This window comes from Hipposideros armiger, unplaced genomic scaffold (genome assembly GCF_001890085.2).
Source record: "Hipposideros armiger isolate ML-2016 unplaced genomic scaffold, ASM189008v1 scaffold_129, whole genome shotgun sequence".
NCBI lineage: Eukaryota > Metazoa > Chordata > Mammalia > Chiroptera > Hipposideridae > Hipposideros > Hipposideros armiger.
The window spans coordinates 1,720,156-1,734,149 of record NW_017731479.1 but is presented as its reverse complement, the minus strand read 5'-3'; the positions used below and the strand labels follow the sequence as shown (position 1 = coordinate 1,734,149).

Below are 13,994 nucleotides of genomic sequence, written 5' to 3'. Positions count from 1 at the left end.
GACAGCAACTTGTCTGTTCCCCTTCCCCCAATTCCCCAGCGCTGTTCCCATCCCCCCAATTCCCCAATAAAAATCTTAAAAACAAAAAAAAAGAGAAAATGCCTTCTTTTAACTCTTACCGAAGTTTCTAACATTACTGAGACTCATTTGGAGAATAATATCGTTATTTCAACTGCTTCTGAAGAATAAAAAGGCTAAATAAGAAGCTTGTTATTACTGATATTGTCATTATTATGAACAAGGCTGTTTCTACATTGTTGAAATCACTGCTTTGCCTTCCTACTGTACTGGCAGAATATAAGAACTTTCCACAGTGTCTAAACTGTGTTCTAAGCTGCAGTCGGTTAAATTAGTAAATCATTACTTTAGGACTGTTTAACGCTTGTCAGAACTCTGATATCTTTGTGGCTGTGTTTGGGAGAAAATCATCTGGTGGTTCTGGAGGTTTCTGCAGTCAAGCCAGTGAGACGTTCTGTATTATGTATCACAAGGATTCTCACAAAACCCCCACATGCTTTCCTTAGGCAACAAGCAGGGCCCCTGTCCCTCCTCTCCTTTCTGGAAGCAAGGCCCACTGTATTCTCTCCACTTCTGACAGAGTCAGGATAAGTGTCTATGAAGTCCTACTCAACCCCACTTTCAGTGCCACTAGGCTATTACTCTCTAACTTAGGAAGTAAGTTACACTTTCTCCAAATACATCGGCCTGTCAGTCGTGTCCTAACACAGACTGACAGGCTGACGTATATGGAGAATACTCACAGAATCTTTGACGCTAAAAGAGTATGTAGAGGGCATTTTGTCCAAATGAGCAAATAAACTAGGATAAAGGTAACCCTAGGGTATAGGCAGCAGTGTCCAGGGGATGCTAGGTGCCTAAATTAAACCTGACTCGACTCCCAGGAGAATCAATTTTACATGAATATTTTTGGATAGAGATTTAACTACTAAACAATTCATTTTGACACTGATATGTGCTGGGAACACTTCAGATTCTTCCACTTTCAAGTTAGAGAATCGATGTTTGACAAATGCAGAAATCCCATCTAAAAGATGAGGATCTGGTAATTATGATGGCTACCATTTATTGAGCATTTACTATGTGCTAGACATTGTGGTTAGAGCTTTACATATACGATCTCATTTAGTCTTCATAACACTATCAGGTAATAGTAATAATGTAATTGTTTCCATTATACAGAGGAGGAAACTAAGGTTAAAAAAGGTGAAAAACTTTCCCATGTTTGCCCAGCTAGTAAATAGGAGAGTCGGTGTTTGGTCCCAGGGCTGTCTGGCTCTAAAGCCTGGGATTTTAATTGCTGCCTCATAAATTTAAAATTGAGGCACAAGAACTCTAATCAGTCTTGAATTGGAAGATCCTTAATCAAGTCACGTATCTTTCTGTTCAAGTTTTCTCAGCTATAAAATTTGAATAATACCTATCCCTTCCTTCATCATAATGAGAATACAGGTCACGGGATACATATGCTCACAGCATCCTATTTTAGAGCTAAAAAGAAGCTTGGTCCCAGAAAATCTGGTACATGAATGTTTATGGCAGTCTTATTCAAAATAGCCAAAAAGTAAAAACAACCCAAATGTCCATCAAGTAATAAATGGATAAACAAATGTGTTATAGCCATACAATGGAATATTTCTCAGCCATAAAAATAAATAAAATACTGAAATATGATACAACGTGGATGAACCCGAGAAACATTACGCTAAGGGAAAGAAGCCAGTCACAAAGGGTCACATATGTATGATTCTATTTACATGAAATATCCTAATAGGCAAATCCATAGAGACAGAAAATAGATTAGTAGCTGCCACAGTCAGGGCATGGGGTTGAAGGTTAGGAGGAATGGGCGAGTGACTGAAAATGGGTACAGGGTTTCTTTTTGGGGGAGGTAAATGTTCTATAATTAGGTAGTGGTGATGGCTGCACAACTCTGTAAATATACTAAAAACTACTGAAATGTACATTTTCTTTTTTTGAATTGTACATTTTCAGAAAGTAAATGTTAGCTTTGTGAATTATATCTCAATTGAACTGTCATTTAAAAAAAAAAAAAAAGAAACTTGGAGGCCATGGCAGCAAGGAAACACATTTAAAAATACTTTGGACAAAAGCATCACAGAACCATTGTACTACATTTTAGATATTATACATTTCATGTTTATAAAAACTCATTACATATATATTATAAGAAAAGCATGGCCTTCTATTACTTTTGTGTGTTGTTTTCTTGTCCTTGGAGAATCTTAATTCACTTCAAAGGACTACTCAACTCTTCTATTTCCTGAATACCCAGTTAATAAAATGATAAAATGCAATCTAAACTGGCTGCTGATGGAAACCCCAGGGGCTTGTCCAGCTTAAGAAGAGAAAGGGAAAAAAAGCCACAAAACTCACTAAGGGCCTACATTCAAGGCCAGAGAGGATAAGAAGAATCTAGATCTAGTGGAAATGTTATCCTCCTATATTCTTTTGGGAGCAGCTTATCAGAATTTTCTACAGAGAAATTAGGCAAAGGAATTTCAACTATAGACACCGCATTAGTAAAATAACCATAAACACTGAAACAAATCCTTTCTTTCACGTATTCCTTGCCCTAAACACGTTATCTCATTTTCATGTCAACAGTATTTGCACAAGGTACAAATGTTTACCCCCATTTTAAAGATAAGGAAAGTGAGGCACAAACAAGGTCACCCAGTTAATGAGCAGAGTCAGGACTTAACACGCATTTAAATTCCAGGCTCTGTGTTCTTTTGCTATGTCATGCTGATATCTGCTTTCTCCCTTCATCTTTCTTGGCCACCTTTCTTTCACCAGATCAAAAAGCAGAGTTATTTGGTAACATGAACTTAGCCCTCAAGAAATAATTTCTCCTTAAATTGTCCTGGTTTGTTACATATCTTTAACTCTCCATAAGCAACACTTGCTGAGAATTAAAATATTTTTGGACAAATAAGTCAATCTGGCTAGGCCTACCTAGTTAGTTTAATCTTTTATGAATAATGAATGAAGACTCAAAAATCCAAAAAATCTTACAAGGATAGAGATTCCCTTCCCAGTTGCTGAAACTGGTTTTACAGCTGAGTCAGAAATGATGTTACTGAGCTAGCCCCATAAATGACTTCTTGAAGAACTGCCCCAATCTTCCTTTCCAGCCAATCAAATGGCAACTTGCTTCCCTAGATGAGAAACCTGCAGGCAAGATCTTTAGACATCTCTATCACCTGAATTCTCACCTTTCATATACATTCAGGTATTTCCTGCAACTAGCTGTTTTCCAAGTTATCAGTCCCACCCCCCACCCCCTTCCTTCTCTTCCTTTTCCCCTTCCTCTCTCTCCAACTTCCATTATTTCCTTCTCTACCTCTCCTTTTTCCTCTCCCTTTCTCTAGTAGTAGCACTTACTTCACATTCCCTTGTGAGGAGACAGGAAGGTTTTGATCAGTCTCAGGGTACCCCATGGGAAGCAAGCATGATCAAACTATTGAAATAAGTTCATACAGTATTGCCAATCAAATTAGTGGAAGCACCAAAAATTGACCACATGCTGCTCTAGCTAAGCCTTTCCCAAAGGCCCAGGCACCAAACACAAACCAGGCAGACAAGGGCAGTGCTCTCATGAGAACATGAGTGCTTAGGGATGAGATCAGAGTAGAAGTTCTTTCTTCCCCTGGTAACTGAAGAATTAGTTCTATTTTCAATATGTAAAAGGGACTGAGGTACAATAGTATATAAATCCAGCTCTTAATTCAAAAGTGGGTGGATTTAGAGAACAAGGCATTAACAGCATTCCTGCATGTGTTAAAAAGGTATGTGCTCGCATTTAAATTAGATTTCCACCTACTCAGCCCTCAAACTCCTTTGCAATGATTTTAAGTCTTGACCTTGGTTAATTAATACTTCCATGATACCACCTTATAAAGTTACAAGTAAAGAATTTTTACTTAATGTGGAAAAGAAGAGAACAAATTTAAAATACAGACACACATACCTTCTTTCATATTTAAATAATATGAAGGAATGTACATTCACAAATGGAACATCAATGAAAATGATTTGCTCTAAAAATTTTCCCTAAGCTTTTCAGTTTAAAGACGGCACTGCTTAATATTTGAACTAAACACATTAACAGAATTTTACCAGTGACAGACTTTCTCTAGGTAACAGAATCACAGACTTTCAGAGCTGTAAGGAACGTTAGCAATCATTAAGTACACCTCTATCATTTTAAAAATGAGAGAACTCCCAAGTTAAGTGATTGTTAAGCTAACTAATGATAGACAAGGGTCCTGGCTTCTGACTTCTAGTTTGGCACAGCTAAAGTTCTTGTAGATGAAAAATACTTAACTTGTTGATATCACATCAAAGGCAACAAAAATCACAACTACTCTTACCATATACATGATTGACGTCATACAGAAGCTCTCTTTCAACTTCTAGTATTTTGTACCATAAATTCTTAACTTTAGACTCACCCTGCTGAGCTGATCCAATAACCTTTGGTTTTGTTCTGATAATTCTTGGACAGCCCGCGTTTTTTCTCGATCTGCCTCTCGTAGATGAACTTGTTGCTTCTCCAGCTCATCCTGAAGCTGTTTCACATCACTCTCCAGCTCTGACACGCGTCCTTCCCACTCTCCTTCTCGATTCTCAAATCGTCTTCTTAGTTCGTGTTTCTCTTGTTCTAGGTGCTGGGTGAAAAGTGAAGAGGATTTAAAAACGTTTAAAAATTCCACTGCCTTTCATTTTTCCTTTCCACACTCCTAACTTTTCTTTTTCCCAGTCAGCACAACAAAACACTGCCACATATGAAAAGTTGCCCATTTCACAGCTATGAACATATCCCCTTCTTCCAGAGTAGGGAAGGAGTTGATTTCACAGAGAGAATGCCATTCCTATTGAAAATACTTAATGTTATTATGTTTATTCTTGACTTGGGCACGGGGTTCTAGATTTAGGAATTCACTTGAAACTCAGCAAGTCATCTAATTAACTAACTATATACTTAAACAACATAAATGACTCCTTAAGAAGGCTTCTCTTGAAATCATGTCACGCCTGGCATAATGCCAGGCACTTAGAATCACAGAATCTTCAGAGATGCAAAGAACTCCAGAGAGCCTTCAGACCAACTATCTTTTCTTACAAACGAGGCAACAGAAGATAAGCAGGTTAAAGATAAGCAGGTTAAGTAAGTAACAAGCTCAAGGTCAATACTAGTAAATGGCCAAACCGGATTGATTCTGTTTAGTGCTCTAAATCACAACTCAATAAATATTTGTTGCTATATATAGCACTATATTTCAAAATCATTAAGGCAAGTTCAGGATCAGGCATACTTTAAATCATGGCCTATTAGCCTTGCGTATTTACTTCTGATCCATTCATTCTTTATTTTTTTATGAGTTTGTTTTTGGATTTTTTTTTTTAATTGGGGAATTGGGGAGGGAAGTAGTATTGGGAAATTGGGGAAGGGGAACACTGTTTTCCAGGACCCATTAGCTCCAAGTCAAGTGTTGTCCTTCAATCTTAGTTGTGGAAGGCACAAGCTCAGCGCTAAGTCCAGTTGACGCTTTCAATCTAGTTGGGAGGGAGAGGGTTCTGTAGTGCACCATCCCATGCGGGAGTTGAACCCGCAACCTTGTTGTTAAGAGCACACGCACTCACCAGCTCAGCAGCAGCTCAGCTGGGGCACAGCTCACTGGCCCATGTGGGAATTGAACCGGCGAACCTGTTGCTCAGAGCTTGTGCTCTTAACCAACTGAGCCACTTGGCCAGCCCCATTCATTCATTCTTGAGTGCCTACTATGGGCCAGCCACTGTCCTGAGTACACAATGATAAGCAAAACAGACATGGTCTTTGACTTTATAGAGTTTTCATTCTAGTGGGAGAGGCTTATACAATAAGTTGTATGGACAAATGGTATGCAGGAAAAGTACAAGAGGTTTGAAGCAGCAGCTCAATAGAAAAGGATTCTTTTGGACTGAAGGAAATAAGAACATCTTTTTGTTTCTGTGAGATAAATATGGATGCCTCTTTTCAAAGGCAAGTATGTTCTACTTAGAAAGCACAGTATGTACAAAAAAGCTAAGTCTGTACATCAAGGAGTATATGAAATATAAGTCAAAGCACCTCAACTTTTGGTGCTCTCAGAAAAGCTCTGGTACAACTGTCTAAAATACAACCACCTGAACCCCAATTCCAAAGATCGTGATTCAGTTAAGAATGGGATGAGGCCTAAATAGTATGTATGCATGTCTGTCTGTCTCTCTCTCCCTACCTATTTAGGTTCTATAGGAAATCCTGATGCACTGAAGGTTGATATCAAACACAGATTATTTCAACAAGCAACATGAGCATAGGAATCTTCTTCAGAGAACTCAGTCATCTCTTCGCTGTGGGAAGCTATGCTCTTATTCTATCCAAGGTCTCATTTTTCAAATACTTCCTGAAATGCTTCTTTTGGAAAGCCTTAAGGGCTAGTGTATAGTTAAAAAAAAAAAAAGAAAAAAAAGAAAAAAAGAAAATCAGTCCCATTATTTTACACCTGAGATGGATCTAAAAAAGAGATGATCTCATTTTATCATGCCATCTTATTCCCCTTATTTTGCCCTGGGTAGACTTGTGAATATGTTTGAAAATCAAAGTTACCCACAAAAGATGAAAACTTGCCAAGACAGAGCAGTCCAAATAATGTGCCAAAAGGTAAAATTAAAATTAATTTAATGTGATCCAAGATTAAAATTCTGCACACATTAGGAAAGGCAGTTTTCACTAAAATAAATGTACACCCTCCTGAGTTGATCACTTGAAGGGAGTAACTGATTTGAATACAGCCAGTCCAGTATATTTGTTGAAAAGTCACATTATAGTTATACTTTATACAGCCCCAGTTCGGAGCATGTGGGAAAAGGGATGACAAAGGAGGGGCTTCTACTTCTATTCATCAGCATAATTTTCTGCTCTATCTATGCTTCGCTCACATGGCTAAACTTCCAAAATGAGAATGTTTTAGTCACTGTAGACACTTCAGAAAGATGAAATGCAGAAACAAATGCTAATCACAATTCTAAAATTGTGATTCTTGGTATACTGAGTTTTTCCAAAATGAAAAAGACTGAGCAGAAGGCAACAGCAAGGACTCAGTAATCACAGTGTTACTGAGAGGCCAGATAAATTAGGCTTATGTTGTAAAAGAACAGAGAGACTTAAAAATATTCAGCAAACAGCTGTTAGTGAACAGCCCAACCAAGCAACTAAAACAATCCAACCCACTTGGTGGGGAGAGGCTGAGGACAGGTGGCGCTGATCAATCCATTCTGACCTTATACTTCTTTGGACATGTGGCAAATTTCCTAATTCAGGTTTCCCAACACTCTGAAAAAAAAATCAAGACTTTCCTATTAATAAACATACAGAATTTAGCCTTTTGTCTACTCTGAAAAAAGAAAGGTTTCTCCTAGTATTATATTTTCAATTAAGTGCTAAATTCACCAGTAAACTCTAGGCAGAATTATCAGTAAGTGTGGAGGTCAGGAGGTTCTGCCCAATGCTATATTCCTTGTTTCTTGGGGTTATATGGTATTTTAAAAGTCAATATCTGCACGGGAAACTAATATGTTCTATGTCAATTATACCTCAATAAAGAAAAAGAAAGAAATTAATATCAAAACTGTCAAAGTCATCAAAAACAAGAAAAGTCTAAGAAACTGTTACAGGGCTGGCCGAGTGGTGCGTTGGTCAGGAGTTGGCTTGGGACGCCAGCTCTGAGCAGCAGGGCCCCGGTTCGGATCCCATATGAGAGTCAGAGACGCTGCGCCCTCTACAGCTAAGATGGTGAACAACAGCTCGACCTGGAGCTGGGCTTCCATGAGTCGCTGGCGACGGTGTAGGCAGCAGTGGGGCTGGCCGGCAGCTGGCGTGTACTTTCGTGAGCTGCCGTGAGCGGCCGTCCAATGGCCGGAAGGTGACTGCCTCACCCGGGGAGAGTGCAATGATAACACCAACATGGGCAGTGAAGCGACGTCCTCCACAACTAGACTGAAGTACAAAAAGAACAGCAGCTTATCTGTTCCCCTTCCCCGATTCCCCAACGCTGTTCTCCTCCCTCAATTCTCCAACAAAAATCTTTTAAAAAAAAGCCAAAAAGGGCCAACCGAGTGGCTCAGTTGGTTAAGAGCTCGCTCAAGAGTGCAAGCTCTGAGCAACAGCAGTTCGAGTCATGGCCCAAGCTGAACTGCCGCTGAGCTGCCAACAAGTGGCAGGATGGCTCATCTAAAAAACAAACAAACAAAAAAACAAAACAAAAACTGTTACAGTAAAGAAGAGACTAAGATATAAAAACTAAATGTAATATTCCCGGTGAAATCCAAGAAAAAAGACATTAAGTAAAGGCTAAGGAAATCTGAACAAACTAAGGATTTTAGTTAATAATATCAGTATTGGTTCATTAATTATGGCAAGTGTACCATACTAATATAAGACATTAATTATAGAGGTAATTGGGTACAGGGCATATTGGAAACTCTCTGTACCATCTTTCCAATTTTTCTGTAAATCTAAAACCATGCTAAAAAAATGAAGTTTATTTAAAACTGTCAACCAAAGTTAGTATCATTAGCCTATCTAAAATTGGTTTTTATAGAAATGGATTTCTGCAAAGAACCAAAAAAGCAACACCATTCTTGTAGGTCCCGGATATGGTTCTTTTTTTTTTTTAAATTGGGTAATTGGGGGAGGGAACAGCATTGGGGAATCGGGGAAGGGGAACAGACAAGTTGCTGTCCTTTTGTTCTTCAGTCTAGTTGTGGAGGACGTTGCTTCACTGGCTTGTGTTGGCATTGTAATCATTGCACTCTTCCCGGCTGAGGCAGTCAGTCGCCGGCCAGTGGATGGCAGCTCACGGCGGCTCACGCTGGCTGCTGGCCACTCACAGTAGCTCACGGCAGCCCACTGCATTCCCACCATCGCTGGCGACTCACAGCAGCACAACTCCAGGTCGAGCTACTGTTCACCATCTTAGCTGTAGAGGGTGCAGCATTACTGGCCCATGTGGGATCCAAACCGGCAGTCCTGCTGCTCAGAGCCCGCGCTCCGAAGCCAACTCTTAACCAACAAGCCACCCGGCCGGCCCCAGGATATGGTTCTTGAAAAATACAAGGAAAAAGTACTATTTTTTTTAAGTGAACCAAGCACTGAATGCCAATAAGGGTCCTGGGTTTACTTCCCTAAATCTACTTGTAACTCCCATTATGTAATCGTTTTCATCTTGTTTTGCCCTCTTTAAAAAACAGTACTAGAGGGCTGGCCGAGTGGTTCAGCTGGTTAAGAGCTCGCTTGGGAGCGCCAGCTCTGTGCAGCAAGGCCCGGGTTCGGGTCCCACATGAGGGCCACTGACACTGCCCTCTACAGCTAAGATGATGAACAACAGCTCGACCTGGAGCTGGGCTGCAGTGGGCTGCCGGAGCTACATGAGCAGCCGAGCAGCCGAGCAGCCGAGCAGCCAAGCAGCCGAGCAGCGGGCAGCCGGTGTGAACTGCCGGGAGCTGCTGTGAACGGCCGACTAATGACCGGAGACTGAATGCCTCACCCGGGAAGAGGACAATGATCATACCAACATGTGCCAGTGAAGCAATGTCCTCCACAACTAGACTGAAGAACAAAAACAGCAATTTGTCTACCTGTCTGTTCCCCTCCCCTCAATTCCCCAATAAAATCTTTAAAAACAACAACAACAACAAAAACAGCACTAGAAACATGAGAATTGGCCTAGGGAAGGGGGAAGAAAATATAATTGAGGGAAAGAGCACCTCTGCAGTAAGAGATAATTCATTCTCAGCTGGATTAGGAAAAAAGGGGATCTTATACATTAAAAACAATTTTTAAAAAAAACTAAATACTTAATCTCTGAAGAAAAAAGTGTATAAATGCAAGTTACTTAGTTCATATTCTGGGAATAAAAACTAAGGACCCTGCAAATGTAAATTTTAAAAGCAAAAGGGCTAACGATGTGAAGAAATAAAATTTTAAAATGTCTTTAGAATTTTAAGCATATGAAAATCTGATTCAGTGAGTAAAATACAGGATATTCAATTTAAGGATGTTAAAAATGACCAAAATCTTAGTCTTTCCAATCAATTTGAATCTTCATTTTAGCCCTAAGAAATGTATAACTAAAAAACGTCTGTTAACCTTTAAACTAAAGACTTTAAAGAGTGTGCCTTTAAGAAGAGGGCAATGTAAGATTAAGTACTTTATGTTTTAAATGACAAAAAAAAAGTCTTGGGTTTGGCACACAGAACTGGAGAGGTATTCAATATTAACTAGTGAATAGGTAGAAAAGATCTTCAAAGTGGCTTGTTGGTCCTGAAGTTAGAAAGGTGCCAATTTTGAAGTAGTAAGGGAGCAGGTGGGACTAAAACAAAACCAGTCTCATTATTTAATAGTCAAACCAACCTTCTCTCAGAATCTACTCATGTGTTTATCTTTTAAACCAACCTGTGAGAAAATGTGTTTGCCTCCACAGGACTGACAGTTTGTAGAACATTACAAACGTTTTTAAAAGTAAGAGCTGGTTCTCTACCTCTAAGTGTTTAATTTACTTGAAATTATAGCAGAGTGGCAGTGTTAAACTTTAGAAAGTATTTTGTCTAAGCAGACTTTCTAAAATCTAAGCTGCTTAAAAAATATATGGTGGGGGAAATTCCTTTGCAAGTATCAAATGAAACAGGCCCCCTGTTAATCAGGTTTGCACACTCATATTAACACTAAAAGGACTAACATGGAACTAAGGACAATATCTTTTTTAACATTTCTTCAAAAAATTTTTTCGTGTGTTTTTTTCTTCTTTCTTTTGACAGCATCTTTACAGGGTATTTTTAAATGTGTTTAAAAAAAAATAACCTTAAAAATTTTTAATGATAATTTTCAAACATACCTAGAAGAAACAGTGTAACTGAACCCTCCATCACTCAGCTTCAACAATGATTAATACTTGGCTTTTTAAAAACAAACTTTAAAAAAATGTTATTTTTTAAACTGTGGTAAAAGTACAGCAATCCCCCCCTTATCTGCGGTTTCACTTTCTACAGTTTCAATTACTCGCAGTCAACTACGGTCCAAAAATAGTAAATGGAAAATTCCAGAAATAAACAATTCACAAGTTTAAAATTTTGTGCCCATCTGAATAGCGTGATGAAATCTTGAACCTTCCCACTCTGTCCTGCCGGGGAAGTGAATCATACCTTTGTCCAGTGTATTCACACTGTATACTATGCTCCCTGCCAGATAGTCACTTGGTAGCCTCTGGGTTAGCAGAGCAACTGTCGCTGTATTGCAGTGCTTGTGTTCATGTCACCCTTACTTTACTTCATAGTGGCCCCGAAGTGCAAGAGTAGTGATGCTGGCAATTGGAATACGCCAGAGAAGCTGTAAAGCGTTTACTTAAGTGAAAGGTGAAAGTTCTTAACTTAATGTTCTATTTTATTATTAGTTATTGTTAAAATCTTACTGTGCCTAATTTAGAAATTAAACTTTAACACAGATAAGGATGTATAAGAAAAAAAACATAGTATATATAGAGTTCAGTGTTATCTGTGGTTTCAGGCATCCACTGGGAGTCTTGCAACGCATCCCCCTTGGATAAGGGTGGATTACGGTACATAGCATAACATTTACCATCTTAACCATTTTTAAGTGTACAATTCAGTAGTGTTAAGTACATTCACACTGTTGTGCAACCAACCTCCAGGTATTTAAAATAAACTTTTAATACTAGAGCTCACATGCTGACCTACAGAGTAAAGATTTTTAAAAACAGTGTAAGCGCTTTCAAGTATTTTATTATCATCTATCAAATCAAGAGCAAAAAGTCAAAGGTAATTTATTCTTTTTACAATAGAACCTTTCTTGTTATAGAATTCTGAAATTTTTCCTTTGTTAAAGAAATGTATAATGGCTCCACATGGAACCCAGGATGTGTGTAACTGCACACTCAGGATTACTCTGAAATCTATCACTAATCAAACTGACTGATATGATGTTCCTTTCAAGTCCGTTGTCTCTTCAATCAAGTCCCTCACTGAAGGAATTTCAAATCACAAGTATAAATCTCTGCAGTAGTACTTCTATAGAGTCATGTAATCGAATCTCTTTTTTAAAAAAGACACCCTTTTATTTCTAGACCTCTACTTCAAGTGAAAATTAAACAATTCAATTCATTGGGTTGCTTTTTGGCAGTCTACCTATAGGTTTCACAAACCACTTTTCAGAGAGGTATCTCAGGAGTTCATCAACTGGCAGACCTAGTTAACAGGCCAAATGAACTACAGGGCACTCACTGGTTTCCTTTTTTCTCCCTGATTTACTTTTGATATGTTGTTGGACTACAGACACACTTAAATCTTATTTTAGAAAAGGTTCTGAATCTACATTCTGACTGTTCAATCAGTAGTAGTGATATGAAACCAGACTAGGGTCAATTTCAGATCTTATTCAGGACTGTACTATTCTCTTGTAACTAATAATAATAATAATTTAAAAAGTGGTTGCAACCAAAGTGGGTAACAATAGTAAATGCACAGGCAGAAAAAGATAAGCTTGCCTCCACTGTCATAGATGCTGCCCCCTTTTTAAATCTAATTTTTTGAAATGGTGGTGTTCCACACCACTTTCAAGACTCTTTTCTAGTTAAGGGAAAGAAAACAAATAGGCATAGCTCTGAAAGACTTTGGCAGAAATCTTACAGATACTTAAGGGGTATTTATAACAATAATTGAAGTCATATGGTTTTCAGAGGTTGCATTTGGCCATGCAATTGCATGTGTGACACCCAGAACACAGAGAAGTACTGTTTAAATGCACATAAATATTGAGGTCCAAATTAAATCCACTACCAATGGTCACATGCTGAGTGCAGGCTTGCCTGACTGCAATGGAACCACATTTCCTAATCCCTGAATATTTGAAGGCTATTTAAAGCTCCTTTAGGGGCACTTGTTTCTCACAACTCTGAGCTGCCAGGAAGTTAAGACAAGGGCATCTGAAGGCCTTAACGCCAAAACTGGAAAGCGTTAGGCTAACACCCTGATTAGAGATTAACTACTTCTCTGAAAACCTGGAGCATATTTTAAATGCTTCCCCTTTCTCATTTCTCTATGTGAGGTATCACCTCAGTGCTGTATAAATTAGTCATGCTGTAAGCTCTATTTTAGATGCTGTGTACAGTTGGAGCTGTGCATGGGCCCATTTGTTGTGAGCAGGGTGGGAAAGTCAGGTGTATTCAACGGGTGCCCTGGTCTGATAATCCGAAACCCTCCATCCTACTCGCATTTCCACGCGGTTTTCTGTGAGGTAGGGTGAGCAAGGCAGGGGTGGAGTGGAGTGGGATGGGGTGGGGTGGGTGAGTGGCTCCGGAAGCTGCCCAGGGCCGGCCGGGCGGGCGGGTGCCTGGGTTTTCCTGCCTCCCATCCAACCCAGGAGGGACGTCCTCACCTCCAGTTTGTCTGTCAGCTCCTTGTGCATCTGTTCGTACTGCCGGCTCATGTCCTGGTTCCTCTCGAGCAGCGCCTTGCCCAGCCGGGCCGCCAACACCAGATCCTTCTCCTTCTGCCGGATCACCGACAGCAGCTCCCGGTCCTGGGCGGGCGGCGGTTGCAGTCCGGTCCCCTCGGCCGGAGACCCGGGCTCTGTCGAAGGATGCTCCCCGGGGTCGGACGGCCGTTCCCCGGCCGCCAGCAGCGCTAGCTCCTCCTCTAACGCCAGTTCCAGTTCCCCGGGACTCCCGGGGAAGGAGACAAGGGCGGCGGCGGCGGGACTCCCGACTGCGTCCGCGGCCGCGGCTGGCAGCTCCATGCAGCAGGCGCTGTCCGGCTCGGCGGGTGCTGAAGCGCGGCCGGCCAAGCCCAGGCAGAAGGCGGACATGGCCCGCGCGCGCGGAGCCCGCAGCGGTGCGGCCCGGCCGGCGCGCGCCAGG

General features: G+C 40.3%; 1 protein-coding gene across 7 annotated transcripts in view; it reads right to left on the bottom strand.

Annotated features, from left to right (window-relative positions):
• Positions 1 to 13,988, bottom strand: part of BICDL1 (BICD family like cargo adaptor 1) — an 82,314-nt gene extending 68,326 nt beyond the window's left edge. For all 7 annotated transcript variants that reach the window (XR_002124739.1, XM_019649085.1, XM_019649088.1 and 4 more), the window contains exons 1-2: positions 13,514 to 13,988; positions 4,497 to 4,712 (exon numbers count right to left, since the gene is read on the bottom strand). Coding sequence is in view for 6 of the 7 variants with exons in the window: in XM_019649085.1 (XP_019504630.1) it covers positions 4,497 to 4,712; positions 13,514 to 13,942 (645 nt within the window). In the remaining variant the exon portion in view is untranslated. The remainder of the gene's footprint in view (positions 1 to 4,496; positions 4,713 to 13,513) is intronic.
• Between the last annotated feature and the right edge of the window lie 6 nt (positions 13,989 to 13,994).